A 24955-nucleotide genomic window follows, 5' to 3' on the forward strand; every position below is an offset into this window, starting at 1 on the left:
CATTTTTAGAGGGGCCTAAAGGCAATGATTTTTTCCATGCATTTAAATATTTCATACCTGTACTTGTCTTAAGTGATTTAAAGATACACACACACACACACACACACACACACACACACAAAAGATATGTAAATAATCAAAATTAAGGGGGAAATCTGACAATAACAAAAGAACAGTAAAGGTTTTTTCATAAGGATTGAGAGAAAAATTAATCTAATTCAAAATCAAGTGGGACCAAAAGCAAAAAACCACTTGGATCAGAGTAAAAAAAAGCGAAGAGAATTTGAAAAGGATCTGATCCTACTTACCTTTATTTCCTATTCCCAGTAACTATGTTCTAGGTATTGATGGTAGTTTTTATTTCAGACAGATCAAGAGATGAAAGTGAGTGTGTGTGTGTGTTTTTCCAAACTTCAAATCTAGATATTATTATTATTATTATTATTTTTAAAGTGAGGCAATTGGGGTTAAGTGACTTGCCCAGGGTCACACAGCTAGTAAGTGTTAAGTGTCTGAGGCCAGATTTGAACTCAGGTACTCCTGACTCCAGGGCCGGTGCTCTATCCACTGCGCCACCTAGCTGCTCCCTAGATATTATTATTAAAAACATGTCATCTGATCTAGCAAGAAAGATGATCCCTGGGAAAGGAGTTAATTTTTTTTTTAAACAAAAACTACCTTAAATCCTTATGTGGTACTATAAAGTAAATTATTATTATTATTTACTTTTGTAATAAGGTAACTGAGTCCCTAAGCTCAAACAACTTAAAATTTCACAATCAGGCTACTGATTACTGTTGGCTAAGCTAATGGAGAAGGCTTGTGCTAGTATGGCCAAGGTCAGTAGTATTGAATCTCCCATTTGGAACTCAGAAAAGTAGAAGCACTTAATGAAAAGCCACTAAAACAATGGGAAAAACAACTTCTTACTGACAAGTAAGATACATTTCAAGTCACAAAAGGTTAATACATACACAGTCTTAGAATAGGGACTAAACCCCAGATACCATGAATTTGGTGTCCATGGTGTTTATATCAGTGCTTCTCAAAACTGTTCTCAAAGGTATCTGGAGAACCAAAAAATGTTAGGGAGAAAGAAAGCTTATAGATCAGTGGTAAGATGGGCTTTATGATGAAGACAGGAGGAACTACCTCTAAAACAGAATGGAAAAGGGAAGTTTTGTTGTTGTTCCTGCCATTGTATTAGGAGATAAGAAATAAAATTCACTAAATTTAGAACATAAAAAGGGAAAAAAACAGATGCAAAATCAAAATGGAAAGGATTTGTGATATCTAGTCATATGTGGAAGGGTTATCCTTGGCTGAAAATTTCTGAGAAGCGTTGAATCTACTTATATTGCTTTGAAATGGTTTTGTAAATCAAGATCAACATTTTGAGTTGCAGTCAGTCACCACTAAAGTCTGTATTGCACAGGTGCTCTGGGCAGCCATTTCACTTAAGCAGATGGGACACCGACTACATTTCAAAAACCTGGGAAGTCTCCAAATATTCTTCCAAAGGTTGCTCAGTGGTCACAAAACTATACCTAAACGTGAAAATGTTTTTATTCAGGAGAATGACTGAAAGAATTTTTTTCCCTTTTGTTAGTAGACCATTACCCTTAAAATTCAAGAATTAGCTTTTTTCCCCAATAAAAAAGCAGCGGAAGAGGACAGAAAGGGTATCCAAGTGTTTTTGGAAAATAAATGCCATGGGGGACAGCTAGGTGGCACAGTGGATAAAGCACCAGCCCTGTATTCAGGAAGACCTGAGTTCAAATCCGGCCTCAGACACTTACACTTACTAGCTGTGTGACCCTGGGCAAGTCACTTAACCCCCATTGCCCTGCAAAAACAAAAACAAAAAATAAATGGCATTAATTTCTGATAAATCAGGACAGTCTATATGTTTACTGACTAGGATGAAGCATCCTTTGCCAGCTTCTTAAAGTCAGATTAAAGGTTCAAATGCTGAAAGTACTCAATCTAGTGCTACTGTCCCTAGTACTCAATCTCTAATTAGGAAGGGGAAGAGGGTGAGAAACTGGATACAATCTTATTAGGGACTTAATCATTTATACAAAGCAAAAATTGATTCTGTCATTATTAATAACAAAACCAGACTAAATTAACATTAAGAAAAAAACAACAGGGGCAGCTAGGTAGTGCAGTGGATAAAGCACTGGCCCTGAATTCAGGAGGTCCTGAGTTCAAATCTAGCCTCAGACAAGTGTCTTACTAGCGGTGTGATCCTGTACAAGTCACTTAACCCTCCTTGCCCCACAAAAAAAGAAAAGAAAAAGAAAAAGAAAAAAAAACCCAACCTATCATTAGAACACTATGAATGAACTTTTTAACCCCATGAGCTCTTAAATAATTTTACTTTTGAGTTGCTCCTGTGACCAAAATTCTACTTAAATCAAATATATAATTAAAAAAGCTTTGATATTAAGTTAAATCTTCCATTAAATCATTAAATTCCATTAAATCAACAAATCAATATACACCTATTATGTGTCAGACTCTGTGCTAGGTGCTAGGGATGCAAATACAATAAATAAACAAAAATCCTACACTCAAGGAGCTTATATGGTAACTGGGGAGACAACAAGGACATATATGTACATATGAGATAAGTAGAGTGAGAATAAAAACATAAATACATTAGTTAACTAAAGGGTAGCTTGAGAGAGAAGACACCAGTAGTTGAGGGGATGTTGTAAAGGCTTCTCAGATTTCTGTGAATATAATGCCAGTATAAGGTAGAGGTAAGGAGGGAGTGCATTGCAGGTGGGGATTCAGCCAGTGTGAAAGCAGAGAGAAAGGAGATAGAATTTTGCATGTGAGGAACAGAGAGAAGATCAGTTTGGGTAGAGTTTGGGCATGTAGGAGGGGGAGTAATGTCCAATGAGGTTGGAAAGATAGGTTGAGATAAGGTTGTGCCAGCTTGTGATTTATCAGATCATAAGGAATCAAATTCTTAAACATCAAAGACAGAGGAACAGGACAGATAAGTATAAAGGTATTTAAAAAATTTTTTACCATATTAGTCATTTTGTACAAGAAAACTTGAATAAAAGAAATAATCGAAGTGAAAAATAATATGCTTCAGTCTGTGTTCAATAAATATCAGTTTTTTTCCTTTGGAGGTGGATAGTATGCTTCATCATTAGTCCTTTGGGATTGTCTTAGATCACTGTATTGCTCAGAATAGTTAAATTCAAGTTCATTAAAATAAGTTCATCAAATAATATTGCTGTCACTGTTTACAATGTTGTCCTGGTTCTGCTCACTTCACTATACATCAGTTCATATAAGTCTTTCCAGGCCTTTCTGAAATAATCCTGCTTGTCATTTCTTATAGCACAATAATATTCCACAACAGTCATATACCACAGCTTGTTTAGTCATTCCCCAATTGATTTTATTAATAGCAGGAGTAGCTATGTGGTGGAGTGGACAGAATACTGGTCCTGGAGTTAGGAAGACCTGAATATAAATCTGACCTCAGATACTTACTAGCTTTTTGACCCTGGGCAAGTCACTTAAGCTGTTTGCCTCAGTTCCTCATCTGTAAAATAAGCTGAGGAAGGAAATGACAAACCATTCCAGGGTCTTTGCCAAGAAAACCCCCAAAACGGGTCACAAGGAGTCAGGCACGAGTAAAAATGACTAAACAACAAAATTTATAGTAGTTCTCTTTGTTATAGCAAACAACTGGAAGCCGAGGGAATCATTTAGAGAATGGTTAAACAAATTATGAACCCATTGATTCCAAAGGTTTGATAATGAAGCACGCTACCTGCCTCCTGATAGGGAAATGATAGACTCAAGTTATAGAATGAGATATACAATCTCAGACACAGCTATTATGGAAGTATGAGTATACACATTTGTTACAAAGGTCTATTTTCCTTTTTTCTCAATTTGAGGGCTGTGGATTGGGAAGGAAAGAGCTCCTCTCTCTTACCTGCCCCTCCCCCCACCAAAAAAAAAGGTAAGAAAAAGAAAAAACCTCTCCCAGCAATAAACCCCCATTGGGTTCTTTGTCCAAACTCAATTTGATTATTTTGCACAAAACACTGGGATTGATATTAAAGAACATGAACAAATCATATTCTCTATGGGTCTGATTCATACTGGTCCAATAGTGAGGGCTAAAAAAGTAGTCAGAATAAAGGCTATATTTTAAAGAGTTTTAGATCATGTAACTCCAATTCCTATTATAGATACATAATGTTTAATTTTTTAAAGAATATGATACTCCCATATATTCTACATAAAGGGATATATCTTTTATCAATGTAAAGCTGCTACTGATACAAACATATAGAACACATAGAAACTGATTATATCCTACATTTCCATATACAGACAAGAACCAATTTAGTCCAAGTGCATGACTTTAAATTAAGGAAAGAAAAATATAGTCATTTGACTCCTCAGTCTTTTCCAATAAGTTAAAAAACCTAGAATATTCAAGGAATGTACATTGTACACAGAGAGGAAGTGTGGTGCAGCAGAGAAATAGCCTCATTGCTGGGAAAAGTGGGGTTCCAAGTCCCATCTTTGAAATATACTGACTCTGTGACCCTGGGAAAGTAATTTAATCTCTTTGTGCTCTAGGCAATTCTTTAAGACTATAAATTGTTGAAAAGTTGGCTACCTGCTTGGTAGTGGGTGTTTCCTTATCTAGGAGGAAATACTAATGAAATCATAGGTCCAGCTCCTATCCTCTCTATCTTCTATGATCAAATACCGTGTTTTTTATTCAATAATCTAGTAAATCAAGAGAACAGCTACCTAGAAACTATTTTCTTTCTCCCAATATTTATCTTCTTTTTGCATACATTACAATTCCAATAGAAACTAATCATCATGAATAGTACATTGGTGTTCAAAGATACAGCAATTCCAAATATTTTACCACATTCAAGATAATTTCAATCAATCAAAAACATTTATTTAATGCTATGTGCTAAGTTCTGTGTTAAGTACTAGAGATACAAAGAAAAGTAAAAACAGTTCTTACCCTCAAAAAATTTCTAGTCTAATATGGGGAGACATAACATGTAAATAATTGGATATATATGACCCGTACCTACCTTTGTCACTTCACTCTATGCAACAAAGCATGTTCAAGCAAAACCAGTAACTGATAATACAAATGTCTAATTCCATTATGCGAACGATTTTGAATAACTCAAATAGCTTCAAAAATATTGTGGAGCAAAGTATCACAAAATAATGATGTGAAGTTTATCAAACAGTGTTACTTACAATTAGCTGTTTCAATCCAACAAAAGATTGTTCCACTGAGTTAGCATTCAAAACTTGTCTCTTTGCTGCAGCTTGTTCACCCAGGAAACGAAGCATCAAATCTTTAACTGCATCTCCCTTAAAAGTCCATAAGAAAAAAGTAAGTAATATAGGAAAATGTTAATCCAACTCAACTAAGTGGAACCCTCAATAAATAAAAAAATGTGGCTTCTCATTTATGGAATGGATCTTATTTGAGAGTGGGGTTGTAGAAGATATAAAATGAAATTAATCAGAACTCTTACTAAACTGAATTTTCTTTGTGGGGTGGTAAGGAAGCTATACAATACTTTGAGGGAAAAGGGATGTTACAAAACCGCAAGGTACCAGGAATTCTTTCCAAAAAAATAGATCCCTCAGTAAGCCAAGGACTCAGTACCCATTAAGCTTAATTTCATACACCTTATTTCCATCTCTGTTTTGTGAAGCAGTCATTGATGGTTATGTCCCCAAGGCACTGAAAGATCTAAAGGATGATTGAAACACATTCACTATACTGTAGCAAGAAGGGCAAGTGAATAAATATGTTTTAGAAACAAAAGCTGAAACCAAAAAGATTCTCTAAGTTAATTGAAAATTCAACTGTTCTGAACTCATTAATTCTTCAATGGAATATTCCCATGAATAAAATATCACTAGATATTTGAGACATTTCAAGTAGCATGGCACGAAATTCCATTTGTGCTCTGCTGCCATATTTAACATTTGAAATAGTAACTTACCTTCAAAGTTCAGCTCAGATAAGCCATATCCCTACCGTTAAGCCTTCCTTGACTCTTTCCAGATGGAAATTACCTTCCTTTTCTTTGGCTCTGAATAGCACATTACATCTTTCTTATACTCTTATTATATTAACACTGTGCACTATAATTACCGCATACTGGCTACACAGTATTGCATATTTTTGTATCTATCATTTCCTCCCTCTTACATTACAAATTCCATATAGGTAGGGTCAATAGATGGTTAGGTGGTATAGCAGATGGAATGCTGGACCTGGAGTCAGGAAGACCTGAGTTCAAATTCAACCTTTGATAATTATTAGCTGTGTAACTGAACAAGTCACTTCACTTTTGCCTTGGTGTTCTTATCTGCAAAGTGCAGATAATAAGAGATAATAATAAGGATAAAATGAGATAATACATATAAAGCACTTTGTAAACCCGAAGTGCTATGCTTTTATTATTACCATATCTTATAATTATCTTTTTATATCCTCCACAATCTAGCACAGTGCTTTGTACACAGAAAACATTTAGTCAATTCATCAATAAATATTTATTAAGTACCCACCAAGTGCTAGGCACTGTGCTAAGTACTGGGGATACAAAGAGGCAAGAGATAGTCTTTGCCCTCAAAGAGTTTATAATCTAATGAGGGAGACATGTAAACAAATATATACAAAGTAAGCTATATAAAGGATAAATGGGAAATAATTAACAGAGGGAAGGCACTAGAATTTTAAAAAAGAAAGTTTGGTGAAGCTTCCAGTAAAGATGGAATTTTGTAGGGACTTAAAGGACTGGGGAGGTCAGTAGACAACACAACGGAGAAAGGGCATTCCAGGCATGGGGGATAGCCAGAGAAAATACCTAGATCTGAGAGGAGTATGGAGGGAACAGATAGAAGGCCAGTGTCAGAGTACGCATCAGGGAGTAAGGTATGTTATGGAGGGCTTTGAATGCCAAACAGAACATTCTGTATTTCATCTTGGAGGCAATAGACAGCCACTGGAGTTAACTGAGTAGAAAAGGTGACTTTGGAACTGCACGTTGGGAAAATCACTTATTGGCTGAATGGAAAATAGACTGTAGTAGAGAGAACTTAAGGTAGGCAGACTTACCATCACAGCTGTACTAGAGTGGCAGCAGTGTTAAGAGGAGAAAAAGAAGCATATGTAAGGTGCTACAAAGTTGAAATCAACAGGTCCTGGCAATAGATTGGATATGAGAGGTGAGAGACAGTGAAGAGTCAAGGATGACTCCTAGGTTGAAAGCTTGAAGGATTGGGAGTATTTTGATGCCCTCTCTACAAGTAACAGGGAAGGTAGGGGGGAGGGTATGGTGGGCTAACTTGGGAAACTAACCATTACTTATGTCTCTGTGGGGAAAAAGATTGAGTTCCAAGCACCTGATTTAAAAATAAACTTTGGGAATATAAGCTATTTGCAAGTTTATGGGCATCTTGTATATGCTATGACAAATAATAAACACTATCATCAACATCTTATGTTTATAGTTATAAATTATTATACATAGTATTTAATTTTTTGTGAAGTAGGAAAAAAACTATATTTGAAGCCAAAAGATCTAGAATAGGATTTTGGTGATATTATTTATTATTTGCATGATCTTTGGAAATTCACTTAAATTCTTTGGGCCTCAGTTAGGACCTCTAAAAAGAAGGGGATTCTTCAGAATAGCTTGGTGGGAGCAGTTGTAAATTAGCATTTTTAGAGCTCAAAGGGACCTTAGAGCTTCTAAGATACAACCCTACTACTTTAGAGATGAGTAAATTGAGGCTGGGAGAGGGGAGGGGTAACTAATTTGCTCAAATTTACATAACTAGTTGGGGCAGCTAGGTGGCGAAGTGGATAAAGCACCAGCCCTGGATTCAGGAGTACCTGAGTTCAAATCTGGCCTCCGACACTTGATACTTAATAGCTGTGTGACCCTGGGCAAGTCACTTAACCCTCATTACCCGGCCAAAAAACCCAAAAAATTTACATAACTAGTTACTGGCAGCACTAGAATGTCCATCTCCTAATTCCCAGTCCAGAGCCCTTCCCATTAGATAGAAACAGATTCTGATACTCCATCCCTGACTCCAAACATTTTCACTGGCTGAGTGTTCTCCTTTCTCATCTATACCTCCTGGCTTCCTTGGTTTCCTTCAAGTTTCAGCTCAAATTCTACCCTCTGCAAGAAGCTTTTCCCAGACGTCCTTAATCTTAGTGTCTTCCCTCTGAGACTTTCCTCATTTATCCTCTGTGTGTGCATATGTGTATATGTAGCATAGTTGTTTGAATGTTGTTTTTCCCTTTAGACTGTGACCTCCTTGAGAACATGGATTTTTTTTTTTTGGCCTTTTTTTGTATCCCCTGCTCTTAGCATAGTGTCTGGAACATATTAAGCACTTAAAAATGCTAGGTGAAATGACTAACTGGTATCAATTTTATTTACCTGAGAAAGCCCTCTCTGCTCCTCAAATACCTTTCACCTACTTCCAAGTGTGCATTTATAACATTTTCATTTTTATTACTTTTGCTCGAGGTTTAAATTTTTATTTATTTTTTTTAAATTTATTTTTTTTGTTTTTGTTTTTGTTTTTTTTTGTTTTTTGGTGGGGCAATGGGGGTTAAGTGACTTGCCCAGGGTCACACAGCTAGTAATTGTCAAGTGTCTGAGGCCGGATTTGAACTCAGGTACTCCTGAATCCAGGGCCGGTGCTTATCCACTGCGCCACCTAGCCGCCCCTGGTTTAAATTTTTATTAAAATGATTTCTCCGCCCCCATCCCACATTAATACTTTATGCTGTCAGTTATTTATACCTATATGTGATTGAAGTGATGAAGAAAGGCAGGAGGGTCTCTAAATGCTAAATGAACACTGGAGTCTGAGTCTGGATTCTAGGGGGTTTAAAAAAAATTTTTTTTGGTGGGGGGAAGGAGCCTGGACCTATGATTTCATTATGTTTATCTCCCAATGTGGAAATGTCTTCCATTGATGCAGTTGAGTAATTTGTAGTCTGAGAGTTGTTTGTAGGCATGTAACAAGTATGACTTGAAAGCAGGGCTTCCTGATTGATTCTATTTATTCATAGAAATGCTGCTACCATGATGAGTAACCTTTAGACAATTCACTTAACTCTGAACCAGCTTACTCACATGTTTAAAAAAGAGAGAGAAGGGGCAGTTAGATGGCACAGTGAATAGAGCACCGGCCCTGGAGTCAGGAGTACCTGAGTTCAAATCCGGCCTCAGACACTTAACACTTACTAGCTGTGTGACCCTGGGCAAGTCACTTAACCCCAATTGCCTCACTTTAAAGAGAGAGAGAGAGAGAGAAAGAGAGAGAGAGAGAGAGAAAAGGAGTAACTGAGAGCCTTATGAGGAGCTGATAGAATAAATGCTGGTTGAAATGAATTGAAAGGCTTGGACTTGACCTCTAAGATTCCTTCTAGCCCTAATATTCTGTCAGTCTACCAGACTGCATCATGATGGATACCCAAAGTTTGGGGGAAAGGAGCAATTTAAAAAAATTTTCCCTCAACGTTGAGATTCCCAAGGGATATTATGAGGAAGATCATCGTCTATGAGTAGAGCAGAAAAATAAATGCTACCACCATCCATACTTTCTATTCCAATGAAAACACTGGCAAATCTTAGAGGGGCAGTTCAGTGATAACTAGTTTAGAGACTTGTGTTAACAGGCAATCACAACTTTATGAAACTCATGTGAAAACTAGGTGTATCACAAGAGAAATGGACATGTATGTGGAATCCAAAGAGTTCACAATCCATACTAGAAGTTTGCCTTTGTATAACAGTACAACAAAAGGAGGAGGAAGAAACACCAATCTCCACCTAAAGGGCCATGGCGTGGGAGGTAGAAGGCATGCAGTAAAGGTGGGAAAAGGACAAAACCCCTCCCAAAGGAGCAAGATGATGGCAAAAGCTGCATTCTTTTCCCTTGGGAACTGCTAGATTATGAAGATAAAACACACAGAGGGTCCAGTTTGAGATGCAAATAACAAAAGATGTCAGCTGGAGGTGAGAGGATTGGGGTAGGGTTAAGGTGGCTTCATCTTTGACATTCAGGGCCTTTTGCATACTTTGGGTACAGTGTTTCTGGAAGATATGGTAACTCAAAAAAAGACAAGTTCAGGGGACCCCTTAATAGTCCTTAACACTTACCAGCTAAGAACCTAAAACCCACTGGTGGTTCCCAATGTATTTGTGGGGTACACCTGGATCAGATTACCTCTTAGGTCTCTTCTAGCTTTAAAATGATAGGATTTTTACACCAAAATTTGGGGTTTGTAAAACTTGCTAATCTTTCTTTTTCAGAAAGAAGCCTAATAAGTCAATTTCCCAATTATCTATTTTCAGATAAATCTGTAAATTATTTTCTCCTACCCTCCAGTTCTCTATTTTTTTTTAAAGAGGAGAAAAAAAGAAATTTCCATGCATATTCAGATGAAAATGGATTTGTTTCTCTTTTGGGCTAGTGTAAATATATGAAGTTTTCAATTAGTTATCTAAAAACTCCTCTAATTCATATTATTATTAAACAAATTTATTTATCTTTTTTTTGGGGGGGGGGAGGGAATGAGGGTTTAGTGACTTGCCCAGGGTCACACAGCTAGTAAATGTCAAGTGTCTGAGGCTGGATTTGAACTCAGGTCCTCCTGAATCCAGGGCTGGTGCTTTATCCACTGTGCCATCTAACTGCCCCCAGAAGCTACTTTTAAACTGTGTTAATATTTTCTTGATAGGCTTCACAAAAGTGGAACCATGGAAATTTTTTTTTAAAATGTGTCCAATTTTAAATGTTTAAGCATGTAAACTTGTTTTGATTAAAAGTATCTTAAAAGTTCTTTTGTTTTATGTGGGAAGGAAGAAAATGCTTATGCAGGGTGGTTTTCTAGCTGCTGGGTTACATACTGCATGAGCAAACATTTGTTAATCTAGCACATTCATTATATGTGAAAGGCAGATATTATTTTGGGAAAAGTTCTCTGTTAAAAATTTCTATTTACCAGGATGTTTCCCAAGCAACCACTTTGATTTGCAAGAGCAAAGAAGATGCTATGTTAGGATTTAAAGAAAATAAAAATTCAATTCAATTCCCTCATGACTGGCCTCTGAGTATATGAAAGGCAACATCATACAGGTTAATGGGAGATTGAATATCTTACTTATCTGGGAGTGAGACCATTTGAAAGTACACAGAGAAGCCATTAAGCCACAAAAACTTGTCACAAAGTATCTATACATAGTATTTAGTAAGAAAGGAGTGGAAACACTTATACTTTATATTTACCTTAATTTGACAGAGAATTCTAATGTTTGGTTATCCCCTGGCAAACTTCAGTTCTGCCTTAAGTTACTAAGGGAGGCAAACAATGGAAATGACTGACAAGAAATTGTAACAGGGTGGGGAAAACAGTAGTGGAAGGCAAAGCCATAGCAAAAAGGGATAGTAAGGACTAAAAACCATTGCAAGAGAAGAAGTACACAATAAAAAAGCTCAGCAGCCTAGGGAAATTGAATGAATGGGCAAACTAAACCACAAACCAAAGCACCATAATTGATATTCATAATGATAGCCCCTGAGAAAAGGTTATTTTGTTGCGAAGAAAGCATTTTGTAAATTACAAAGTGCCATGGTATTCAATATATTTTAGAAGGCTTTCCATCAAAACTGATTAAAATGAAATGTTTTACAGATTAAAGAACCATGCTTCAGTTACCTAGAAAATTAATTCACTCAGAACACCTCATTCCCTGAATATTTTGAATACTTAAGGTTTACTGTACATTCCTCTGGAGAATAACGAATACTAACAGGACTCAAGAATCTGTCTAATCAATTCAAGTGTAAATGTAGGGGCAGCTAGGTGGCGCAGTGGATAGAGCACCAGCCCTGGATTCAGGAGGACCTGAGTTCAAATCCGACCTCAGACACTTAACACTTACTAGCTGTGTGACCCTGGGTAAGTCACTTAGCCCCAATTGCCTCACTAAAAAAACCCCAAAAAAACAAAAAACTGTAAATGTAGTTACTTAACTGACTCCCTGACTTATCTATTTTGAAAGTGATAACAATAATAAGTTGACATTTAATATAGCAATTTAAGTTTTGAAAAATTCTTGAGATATATTATCTCATTTAAGTCTGTGCAGTAGTCCTACTGGTATTATTATCCCCATTTTTCAGATGGGAGAGATCAGTCTCAGAGTAATTGTGACTTGCCCTTCATCCTGCAACTGCTAAGCATTGAAGCTCAAATTTGAGTGCAGTTCTCTCCTAATTCAAATTCCAGAATTCTTTCTGCCAAAGTATTGGAGGCAGAAAATGGGGAACTTGTAGGGTATGGCTAGAGTCACATGGAATTAAGACTAAAAGAGTACTTGTCCTTAAGGTACCTTGCTGTAAGTGCCAAGGCATTTTACCATGGATGAGTAAGCCAGTATTCTATAAGCAGCTTCAATAAATCTAATTATAATATTCGAGGGAAATGAATTTATCGCTATCAAATATTCAATTTTTTCCAGTTACAAAACTGGCTGTTCATATTTAATTAAATAACTAGATGTAAAATAATTTTGTATCTCAGTGTTTCCCAAACTAATTTAGCTACAGATTACTTTGGGGCATGAAAACTACTTCTGCAGCCCAGAAATGCTACTCTGCAATAGCTCAGGGATAAAGAGCCTACTCTAAGGCTTCACTGTGGTTTGAAGGTGATATCAGTCATTTGAGGAATATGCCAGCAGACCAGATTAGTCCTACTAAACTCGAGTAGCTCTGAGTATGGCCTCTGCAAAAGACAGTATGACTGAGAAGTGCTAATAAGTTTGAGAAGGCTCATCATCAGATTTGCCATCAGCACAGGGAAAATAATGGACACTCATAATTTCAATTTCACTTTGAAAGGTTTCTATTAGAATAATTAATTTTCTTTTCTTGATAAACAGTTAACTCTTACCTGAATATTGTCAAATTTTAAGCCTGGCATGGTGAGATTCTCCTTGTCTATGAATACTGTGCTATATTGTTGAGTTGCTACAGAAATTAAAACATTTCTTGTTTCCTCACTGGGAAGCCAAGCATCATTTCTTCGATCTATTTCACTCATGTTCAGGGCTGTGGCAAAGGGATCATCGCTCCCTGCAAACACAGCCTGGATCTGTGAAAATGGCTTTGGAGACTGAGAAGTTTCTAGAGATGCTGTGGAAACACCAGATTCTGATCTTTCAATTCCTACTGAGTAAGAAGGTTCAGCAGAATCAGGAGAACTCTCTCCCACTGGCGTAGACAGTGAGGAGAGTTTTTCTGGCACTGAAGTGCCTGCATTAGGATTACTGACAGAGATAAAAGTGGAAGTAGTAAATGAATCAAAAAAATCAGAAGCCAAGGAATTAGTATTAACAGTATCTCCAAAAAATTTGCTCAGGCTAGGACTTGGTTGAACCACCTGTGGTGGGGTCTTGGCAGAAGTTTCACTTGCACTGCTAAAACTGGGAGATTTTACCATCTGGGGTTCAAAGCCATCATGAAGGAACAACTGAGGCTGAGAATTAGCTTGATTTGATTGGCTAAAAATGGTACACACAGGAATAGGATCATCTTTAGAAGAATGACTGGAAGAAATATCTGACATCTGCTCCTCTGAATTCGTTTTGTCATCACTTGGAACTGAATCAATTGTCCCTTCATTTCCAAACATGGACTCATCTTTTGTTTCTTCTTGTGTCAGCTCTTCTTTCAAAGATGCTCTGCTGTCACTTGTCATGTCAGAAATGTCTTTAGGTGTATCATCATGATCAGTTTCACTATCATTACTCAGCGTTACAATCTCTTCTTTATCTAGTACTTGTTCCAACCTGTGATCACTTTTGTCTTCTGCAGGCTCCACAATGTCCTGCAAGCAACCAAGTTCACCTGCATCATCTTCACTGTTGTTTGGAGAATCAGAAATAATCACACTTTCCATCATGTGTTCATTAAGTTTATCTATAAAGTTATTTGAATCCTCTGAGACAGTTTCATTTTCTTCAGACCCAAATTCATCTCCACCAAGATCAATGGTTTCTTCATGAAAAAGGAGTTGTCCTTGTTCTTCCTGAGTAACATGCTGAATTGCACTTCTACCTTCCACTTCACCTGGAAGTGATTCTTCCTGTATATTCTGATCAGAACTTTCTACATGTTCCATTGTACCTTTAAAAAAAAGCAAATATGAAACTAATTTTATCAATTGGTTTTTAAGAGTCAGTATCATTTAAAGCTGAGTAAACAGATTTTTTAATCTACAAATATTTGGATATAAGTATATAAAAATTTGCTTTTAATCAATAAAAATAATTTTGGCAAGGCACTATGATTTCAAGAGACTCCAGGGCTATGTGTTATAGGCCTCACACCATCCTCAGAAGTCCTCAAAATGTGTAGTTGTTGCAAAGTGTCATGTGAACTTAGATTTTATTAGATGACTATCATTAGAATAAAGGTTTTATATTTAATTAGATGATTCTCAGGTATCAATTACTATCATCAAACTTATAAACAAATATTTATTGAGAACCTATTTGCAACATACTTTCTGAATTGCTGGGGGGAGGGGGAGGAAGATAAAGATACAATCCTGAAGGAATCAGAGGAATACATGACATCATTAAAAATATAAAAAGCAGTCTGTACTTTTCTCCTCCTCAGCTTTGCGGCGTGTTATTTCCTTCCCAGGAAAGCTCGGGAAAGAGCATTTGAGTGAGTTGACAAAATGACGAACACAAAAGGAAAAAGGAGAAGGACATGATACAAGTTTTCTAGGCCCTTTAGAAAACATGGTGTTGTCCCTTTGGCTACATATATTCGAATATACAAGAAAGGTAATATTGTAGATATCAAGGGTATGGGCACAGTTCAGTAAGGAATGCCCCACAAATGTTACCATGGCAAGACTGGATGGGTCTATAATGTTACTCAACATGTTGTAGGCATTGTTGTAAACAAACAGGTTAAGGGTAAGATTCTAGCCAAGAGAATTAATGTGCATATTGAGCATATTAAGCATTCTAAGAACAGAGATAGCTTCCTGAAGAGGGTAAAAGAAAATGACCAGAAGAAGAAGGAAGCCAAAGAAAAAGGTACCTGGGTTCAACTGAAATGTCAATCTGCTCCACCCAGAGAAGCACACTTTTGAGAGGACCAATGATGGCAAGGAACCTGAGCTGTTGGAACCAATCCCCTATGAATTCATGGCATAAATGATCAAAAAACATAATAAAAAGATTCTTGGATTATAAAAAAAATATCAAAAGCAGGGGGAAGCTAGGTGGAGAAGTGGATAAAGCATTGGTCCTGAATTCGGGAGGAACTGAGTTCAAATCCAGCTTCAGACACTTGACACTTACTAGCTGTGTGACCCTGGGCAAGTCACTTAACCCTCATTGCCCCATCCCCCCCCCAAAAGAAAGACCCCCCCCCCAAAATATAAAAAGCAAAATAAGGACAAATATGACATGTTATATAGCAGTGATAACACTTCAAAGCTTGAAAAGCAAGCATTCTTGTAAGCTAAGAGATCATATGGTCTGGGAGAATTTAAAAGGGGGCAAGGTAGGACCAAGACTAAGATTTGAGGAATGGGAATGATATGGATGGGTGTGTAGGGGCTGGGAGAAGGCTTGCCATATTATAAGAGGAATGGAAAGTGAGAGGTGTGAAGAGATGAGCAATAACCATGTCTAAAATACATGCAGACTGGACCAGCAGGTATGTGTAATGTAATGATTAGGAAAGAATGATGGAAGGGAGGATGGCATTATCAATCATCAAGCATTTAAGTACCTACTAAATGCCAGGCACTGTGCTGGGGAAAGAAAGACAAAAAAGAAAAAGAAAAAGAAAAGAAACAATCTCTACTACAAGGATGTTGTAATCTACTGGGGGAGACAATCCACACAAATAAAAGTTTTGAGAAAATAAATACAAGGTAGTTCAGGCAGAAGGGTACAAGCAGCTAGGAGGATCAGGAAAGGCTTGAAGAAGAGGATGGTATTTGATGTAAGACTAGGAAGAAGTGAAGAATTTTTTGAGTTGGTGTGCAAAGGAAGTGCATTAAGGTCAGACAAAGGAAGGGAAACAGGAGATATGAGTGCTGTAAGCAAAACCCAGCAAGAAAGCCAGTATGGCTAGACTAGGGAGTATGGGAAAGGAAATCGCTTGGGGCTAGGTTGTGAAGGAGTCTAAATGTGAAACAGAGGTAATATCTGATTCTAGAGGCAACTGGGAACCACTGGAGTTTCCTGAATAAGGAAGTGACATGGCTAGTTCTGTGCTTAAAGAAAATCACTTGAGGGGCAGCTAGGTGGCACAGTGGATAGAGCACCTGCCCTGGAGTCAGGAGTACCTGAGTTCAAATCCGGCCTCAGACACTTAACACTTACTAGCTGTGTGACCCTGGGCAAGTCACTTAACCCCAATTGCCTCACTAAAAAAAAAAAAAAGAAAGAAAATCACTTAAGCACCTATGTGGAAAACATATTGAATGTACTGGAATGGGGAGAGACCTGAGGCAAGGAGCTCAAACAAGAGACCATTTTAATAGACTAGGCATACCCCCCCCCGAAAAAAAAAGACCAAAAAAGACTAAGCAAGGGGTAATAAGGGCATCAACTAAGGCTGCCAACTCCTTTCTTTGCCTATCCAAAGAATACCCATGTGCATCCTTTCATGTAGCTGAGATTTCTTCTGGTTTCATTTATAACAAGTACAGTAAACTTGACATATGATTTTCTTTATTAGCATGTTTAATGAATTAAGAATTACTGGACTAGGAGTTCATATTTTGGCTACCAGTAAACAAGTGAAAATTTGTAGATCACCTAAAAACGTTGTGATTCTCAGCATCCTCTACCCCCCTTTTTCACAGTTCTATCACCATCACTTCACATAAGGAATGGTGCTGCACATGGCCATTTTGTATTCTTTTCTGTTTCATAATTTATTATGGTTATCCATCATTAAGTGCCCAGATTACTGGTGAATAGCTTCCCAGTATACAACTAGGTTGGTCTTTGGAAAGGAAATTCAATCTATTGCTTGGACCACTGAGTCAAGTGTCATAGTAAGTAGACAACTAGATTTAGGAATCAATGAAAACCTGAGTTCATATCCTATCTCAGATGCTAGTTGTGTGACCCTGGAAAAGTTACTTAACCCTTTTGTGCCTCAGTTTCCTCGTATGTTTGATAAGGAGGTTGAAGATGATGACCTTTAAGTTCCCTTCTAGCTCTAAAGCTATGATCCAGTAGATAAAAATACAAATAAGAACAAATTGAAAAATATTAATTTGTTCTAATTGATATATGTGATAAGCCTATGGACAGTGGTGCAAGAGAAGGAGCCCTGGGCTTGGAGTCAGAAACTCTTGGAGAGTGTTGCTTTATTAGGAGCTGTAGTATAGTAGAAAGAACACAAGACTTAAAATCAGAGGATGTGGGTTTGAATCTTGATTCTGCTACTAATTGTGTGATGTGGGGCCTCAATTTCCTCATCTTTAAGTTGCAAGGTTTGGACTGGTTGATTTCTAAGGGCTCACCTGATTTATTAGCTTTGTGATTCTGGACAAGTCACAATCTCTTTAAACTGCTGTTTCCTCATCTATTGGATTGGGTTAATAATACTTCTATTAAATACTTCATAGGATTCATGTAAGAATGAAAAGGAAGATAATAGAGGCTGTCCCTAAAGTCTTAGAGCAGTTTTAAGGTAACAGATCTTAAGAGAGCTTCTATTACAGCTTAAATACAGTAAGACTTTTGGGACACTCCATACAACTGATAAAGAGTTCTGTAACTTTACTGTGTTATAATCTCACTTTGGTATGATGTGAGAAAGGCTGTGTGGTTTAGTGGATGGAATGCAGCAAACAAGTTCTTGTCTGAGACCCACACTAACTAGGTAAGCCACTCAAGCTTTCCAAACTTCTGCTGTGTCATTTGGAAAATAAGGATAATAACAGCACCAATATCACAAGGCTATGAAGATTAAATGAGATCATATATGCACAATATAAATGTAAGCTCTTATTATTATTACTCCCTACATCACAGAATTGTTATATCAAATATTCAGAACCAAAATTCACTTTGTATATGTACATATGTAATATATAGATATATATAGATATATATATATATGAAAGGTTATTATTATAGATACATATTTTAGAAAGAGGCTATTCTGGATACACAGAGGAACTGGTCCAACGTGCATGTGGCTTTTCCATTAAGCTCTTTCACCTGCATGCATATGTACAAACTGGGGTTCTCAGAAGCAGAAGGAGTAAAGATTACATTTTAAAGTAAGAATTGGAAAAGCAGCAGTGTGCTTTTTGCCAATGATCTGAAAATCAATTGCATGCCATCAGTTCTTTGTTTTTTTTTTTGTTTTTTTAGTGAGGCAATTGGGGTTAAGTGACTTGCCCAGGGTCACACAGCTAGTAATTGTTAAGTGTCTGAGGCTGGATTTGAACTCAGGTACTCCTGACTCCAGGGCCAGTGCTCTATCCACTGATGCCATCAGTTCTTAGTCATGGATAAGTTTAGTTATAAGAAATTATAATAAACATTAAAAGTACACTGGCAAAAAGCTTTTCTGCCACAGTGCTAGTTTGTAAAGTCAATTTAGATTTAGAAAGCCAGGGTGGGTTCTTTTTTTTTCATTTTAAGAATAATTTCAAGGAAGAGAAAAGTTATCTTAAGCACAGCTGTGGAAGAGCAGCAATCTAAAACCTAAGAGACAAGGGAAATCTGTTCATCAAAGATATAAGGAAAAAGAGAACCATCCAGAAAATCATCATACATGAAAGTTCATAGAAATAAGACTTAAAAACAAGTTTCTAAAGTCTTCTAAAAACACAGCAAAGGAAACTGAAAAACAATCACAAAGAAAAAAGGTGACTGGTTATAGGTCAATTATGAAGTAAATCAGGAAATAATTACAATGAATGCAATAAATGCCTATTTGTTTAAATAGAAACAAAAAGTAACTAAGGGCTGTAAGACCTTAGGAATGGAAAAGGCAGAGGTTAATATTTATGTGTGGAAAACACTTATTACTATAATTTTTTAGAAAACCAGGTCAAAAAGCCAAAGTGAAAAAGCATATAAGGAAGTCATAAACTTTTCCAATCATATGATTCAGGAAATAGTAAGGAGGCACACAACTAACTGGCTTTTTTTTTTTTAAGGCAATGGGGGTTAAGTGACTTGCCCACGGTCACACAGCTAGTAAGTGTCAAGTGTCTGAGGCCGGATTTGAACTCAGGTCCTCCTGAATCCAGGGCCGGTGCTTTAACCGCTGCACCATCTAGCTGCCCCCAACTAACTGGCTTTTCATAATTGTTTTCCATCCAAGTGAATTCTTTCTTTACTTGAATTGTGTATTTCCCTTCTAACTTTCTTAATCACATAAAAACCAAAAAATAATTATGTCTGACAGATTCCAGGTACCAGGATGCCATGATATCCAGCCATTTCAATACATGCTGCTTACTATATTTGGTATATATTAATGTGAATTCACATTTTACTATCATAGAAAGTCGGGGTGGGGTGGGAGATAATGAAGCAACAGACATTGCCACTTAGTGTGGGCAGCAATAGTGTATTGACAGGGGATTCTTGGAGTTTCTTAGGCATGGACACAACTGGTTCAACTTCTGGTTCCACTCTATAAAAACATGGGAAGGGAGAAGGAACTAGGCAAAGTGCTGGTAGTGATGATAGTAGTGGTGGTGGAGGTTTCTGGGAGCACTGTTTATATCCAAAGCAGTACTATGGCAAGATATCAACTCCCTAACTTAGCACTTTCCAAAAGATCCTTGAAGACCCTAAATCAGACCTGACATGTAACACAATACTTGAAAAAAAATCTTTTCTTGCAAGCTGAACAATTTGTTTGGCTCAGGCAAAATGGTCAAGCCCTGGCTTACAGTACTCACAGAATGTCATTTATAGACCAATGAATTAATACATGATTATGTTAGTCAGTCATTAAACATTTGTGAAGTCACAATGATGTAGGAGGCAAAAAAGGGTTAATAGAAAAACCTAAGACCCAAGCTCTAATTCAGATATTAGCTCCAAAAGGGAGTTAGATCCCAGTTAATGGATAACTTATGTTAGGTTCTCATACCCACAGTGATCAACATCCATAATGGACCAGAGCAGGTCAGGGCAAAATAACAATAAAGGAAAAAGACAACCTATAGAAATTCTAATGAAAAATGATTATATTTCAAAACTAGCCATGGGAATCAGAAAGAGACATGTGCAGAAAAGGCCAAATTTGTCCCCAGATTCACCTTATGATATGTAAACCCCCCAAACACTCCTCCACTAAAAAATGCACCCACCTCGGGTGTTGGCTTAGGACCCCAGGAACTCCAAATTAGGATAAGTCCTCCCCTGTGACACCCCTACGTGGAGAATATTATAATGAGAAGGACAGGCCCTCCCCTGTAGCTCCCCAAGGTGGAGATTATTATAATGAGACTGATAATCAATTTATCTATACTATAAATATAACTGTCTTTTCTTTCACTATTCGAGAGATACCTTTCCACTATTCTGGTTCTCTCCCTGTGGTCACTCACAGTATTGCAATAAAACTTGGGAAACTGAGTCACTGGGGCAGCTAGGTGGCGCAGTGGATAAAGCGCCGGCCGTGGATTCAGGAGAACCTGAGTTCAAATTCGGTCTCAGACACTTGACACTTACTAGCTGTGTGACCCTGGGCAAGTCACTTAACCCCCATTGCCCTGCAAAAAAAAGAAAAAGAAAAAGAAATTAGGGTTAGGGACTTCTCTGGGAGCAGCAGCTATGCTGACAGCCCAGGCCCATGGCCTCTGAGGTCCCCTAATATTTTGTCTTGAGATACCAGAAAGGATTCTGAAGATGCATAGGGCTGAACTTGAGTCCAAAAATCCATAATAAAACAAAGCAGGACAGACTGCCCTATCCCATCTAAGAGCACAGAAAGGCCGGTGCCTGGCCCTAGAAAAAGCCTCAAGTCAGGAACTAAAGAAAATACCATCCAACATAAAAAATTATTGTAGTTTCTAACACCATAATAACATAATAACTCTTGTCTCAAGGACAAGAGCTTAAAAAATAAAATTAAAAATCTGAAGAAGAGAAATGGAAGGAGAATAAGTGGCTTAGATGAAAAAGCAGTAAACCTTATCCACAATAAAGACTCCCTGAAAATCAGAAGAGACCAAATAAAAGTCAATGACTCCATGAGACAGAAATACTAGAGCAAAATCAAAAGATTGAAAGAATAGGAAAAAAAAAATGTAAGGTATCCAAAGCCCAAAATAACTGACCTAGAAAACAAATCAAGAAGAAATAATGACAGAATCAGCTGAAAAAAAACATAATTTTTAAAAAAGAAAAGAAAAATAAAATAAAAAAGAAAAATAAAAAATGAAAACTGCCCAGATCTATTAGAACCAAAACACAAATCAAAGACAAAACCTACCAATTATCTCCTGAAAGGAATCCCAAAAGGAAAAGTTCCAGGAATCTTAACAGATAAAATCCACTGCAAGTACCAGTACATATACAAGTATACAGTACCAGGGAACCACAGTAAAGATCACACAACACCTGGTAGCTTCTTCTAAAAATGAGAGGAGATCTTGGTATATAATAGTCCAAAAGGCAAAAGATAGAGGCTTGCAACAAAAAAATAACTTGCTCTACCAGAGGCAAACCAGATCTCTAATGGAATAGAGGATTTTCAAGAATTTCTAATGAGAAGACTAAAGCTAAGGAGAAACTGAAATACAAACACAAGAGTCCAGAGAAACCTAGAAAGGTGCATGTATTTAAGCAACTGGGAGGAGCTATATGATGATGATGCAGAGCTAACATTATAATAGAGGTAGAAGAAACATGTGCTATTCCTTCCTTTGTCTCTAGAGGACTCATGTATGATGAAGCCTTTTGCTTCTCTCCTGACAGAGAAGTGATGAACAGAAGAAACAAAGAAATATATTTTTTAACATGGTCATTGTATGGATTAGTTTTACCTGACTATACTTATGTATTACATAGATTGCCCACCTCTCCCTCCATTGTTAATTGAGGCAGGGACAAAGGGGAGTTGGGGCAAGAGCTTTAGCAATAGTGATACTAAAAAAAAGTGGACCAATGTAATATATTTTTTTAAAATGCACAGAAGTGAGATTAGAAGAAAACAGGACCAGTCTGAAAGTAGTGTGTAGAATTTATTATATATGTGTATGTGTGTGTTTGTGTCTGTATTTAAGTGAGCTCTATGCCATAGATTTACAGTTTCATACAGAATCTTCTTTTTGGGTTCTGATAGCTATATGTTTGAAAATTAATTGTACATGTATAACCTGTATCTTATTGCTCACCACCTGAGGGAGGGGGGAGGAAGGGATAGAACTTGGAACTCAAAACTTTAAACAAAAATGTTGGGGCAGCTAGATGGTGCAGTGGATAAAGCACTGGCCCTGGATTCAGGAGGACATGAATTCAAATCTGGCTTCAGACACTTGACACGTACTAGCTGTGTGACCCTGGGCAAGTCACTTAACTCTCATTGCCCCCACAAACAAACAAATAAATAAATAAACAAACAAAAATGTTTCTTTTTTTAAAAAGGCAGTTAGGTGGCTCAGTAGATAGAGCATTGGGCCTGGAGGGAGGAAAACCTGAATTCAAATCTGACCCCAGAGACTTACTAGCTGTGTGACCCTGGGCAAGTCACTTAACACTTTGCCTACGTTCCTCATTTGTAAAATGAGCTGCAGAAGGAAATGGCTAGTATCTCTGCCAAGAAAACCCAAATGGGGTCATGAAGAGTCAAGACAACAACAACAACCTGAAAGGATTGAATAATGAATCTTTTAGCACTAAGGCTAATTTCAAGTCTAAGGGGAAGTGAAACCCATTTGAAATGCCAACTGGCTAATCTTATATCAGCTGTGCCACATGCTAGAAAGAGATGAGACATTATTATATCCATAGCCATATCCCTACCCCTATCATTATAAGTTACAAATGTACATAGCAAGCATTCATTGGAACATAGTACCAGAAATTCAGGGTTGAAGGGAGATAATTTAGCCTAACCTCATTTTACAGCTGAGGAAACTAAGGTCCACAGAAATTATGACTTATCTAAGTTTACATGGGCAGTAAATGGCAATGCCAGAATTCAGACTCAGGTTGGCTGACTGTAAATCTTTTTTTTTTCATCCCACTGCTCTTGTTTTTTTTAACAATGTTTCACACTGACTAAGATTACATGCATACATTCAGTTTTTCTCTATTACTTTTGCAACCGTGGTGAATAATTCTTAAATGTTTTAGGTAAAAGGTAGTGTGGCTCAGTAGATCTAGTGTTGGCTTCTGAGTCAGGAAGAACTGGGTTTAGTTCCTGTCTCTGACAGACACTGGCAGTACGTTCTTAGCACACCCAGGCAACAATCTAGGACTATGATCTGCAGAGCAAGTGACAGTGATTTGCATTGATAGAGGCAGTTCCTTCATTTGGAATTTCCAAAACCAAAGGCATCACAAGTCTGGTCCAAAACAAAAACAAGTTAAGTTTTCTTCCCTCCATGTCAATGTCCTAGACTGCATAAGCACTCAATAAATGTATCTTTGACATTTTCCAAATTTCTTTCTTTTTTTTTGGAGGCAACTGGGGTTAAGTGACTTGCCCAGGGTCACGCAGCTAGTAAGTGTTAAGTGTCTGAGGCCAGATTTGAACTCAGGTCCTCCTGAATCCAGGGCTGGTGCTCTATCCACTGCGCCACTTAGCTGTCCCCAATAAAATATTTCTCATGAGACATATCATGGTCTACATGGGACTGTTACAAGATATATGGAATTATAATTCCTTATTTAAATATTTAAATAGTTTAAATATTTAAACAGAGTTGTCTTAGGGTTTTTAAAGACTATATATGTATATGAGTGTGTATGTGTATAAAATCTCAATTAATCTTCACAATATTACTGTAGGGAAGGCACAATAGGTCTTGTTATCCCCATTTCATAGATGAGCACACTGAAGTTCAAAGATGGTAGATGACTTGCTCTCAGTCTTATAGCTTTAAGTAATGGAGGTGGGATATGAATCCAGGTCTTAGTGACTCCAAATCTTGCTCCCTTTCTACATTATGCTGACTCTAGAAGATAACAATTCATAATTTGACATGGGTCAAATCTTTTAATTTAATGGAAAAATCTTTTCCATTAAAAGTCATACTACTCATTGAATTGGCAAAGTATTACTGACAGTAGCTATATACCACAATCTTTGAATTTCCTTTTCATCTCCTTCCAAACTTAATAATAAGAGAAGGGCTGAGGCTGTGCTAAATGTTACCCTTAAGATCAAAGGGACTTGACTTTCAAGGCCACTGATTCTCAGCTCCTCATTTTGCCATCAAGGAAACTGAAGTTCAGTTGATTGCCTAAGGCCATAAGGTCATTGGATCATAGACACTGAGTTGGAAGGGACCTTAAATGTCAATTAATCAGCAAGTTCCAGGTACTGTGTTAAGTATGTAATGAGGGTACAAAGAAAGTAAAATGAAATGAAATAAAATAAAACAAAATGGTCCCTGCTTTCAAGGACACTATAACTATCATTTAGGAAACCCTTTCATTTTTCAGATGAAGAAACCAAAACCCAGAGCAGCTAAGTGACTTGATGAAGGGCACAAAGGTAGTAAATATCAAAGTGAGTGTTTGAATTCAGGTCCTCCGACTCCAATTCCAGCACTCTTTCCATGGCACATTGCTGCTTCTTATCAGTCTGCAGTTATTCAAGGTTTTGTTCTGAGTAATAGTTT

At 37.2% G+C, this 24955-nt stretch overlaps 1 protein-coding gene and 1 pseudogene across 1 annotated transcript in view; one reads left to right on the plus strand and one right to left on the minus strand.

Annotated features, from left to right (window-relative positions):
• TRAPPC12 (trafficking protein particle complex subunit 12) overlaps positions 1 to 24955 on the minus strand; it is a 146436-nt gene that overhangs the window by 110088 nt on the left and 11393 nt on the right. Inside the window, exons 2-3 of the mRNA XM_043988185.1 lie at positions 13034 to 14268; positions 5281 to 5397 (exon numbers count right to left, since the gene is read on the minus strand). Of these exons, the coding sequence (XP_043844120.1) occupies positions 5281 to 5397; positions 13034 to 14263 (1347 nt within the window). The 5' untranslated portion in view covers positions 14264 to 14268. The remainder of the gene's footprint in view (positions 1 to 5280; positions 5398 to 13033; positions 14269 to 24955) is intronic.
• LOC122743319 lies at positions 14828 to 15314 on the plus strand (annotated as a pseudogene).

The sequence above is a fragment of the Dromiciops gliroides genome, chromosome 2 (assembly GCF_019393635.1).
Source record: "Dromiciops gliroides isolate mDroGli1 chromosome 2, mDroGli1.pri, whole genome shotgun sequence".
In the NCBI taxonomy this organism is placed as follows: domain Eukaryota; kingdom Metazoa; phylum Chordata; class Mammalia; order Microbiotheria; family Microbiotheriidae; genus Dromiciops; species Dromiciops gliroides.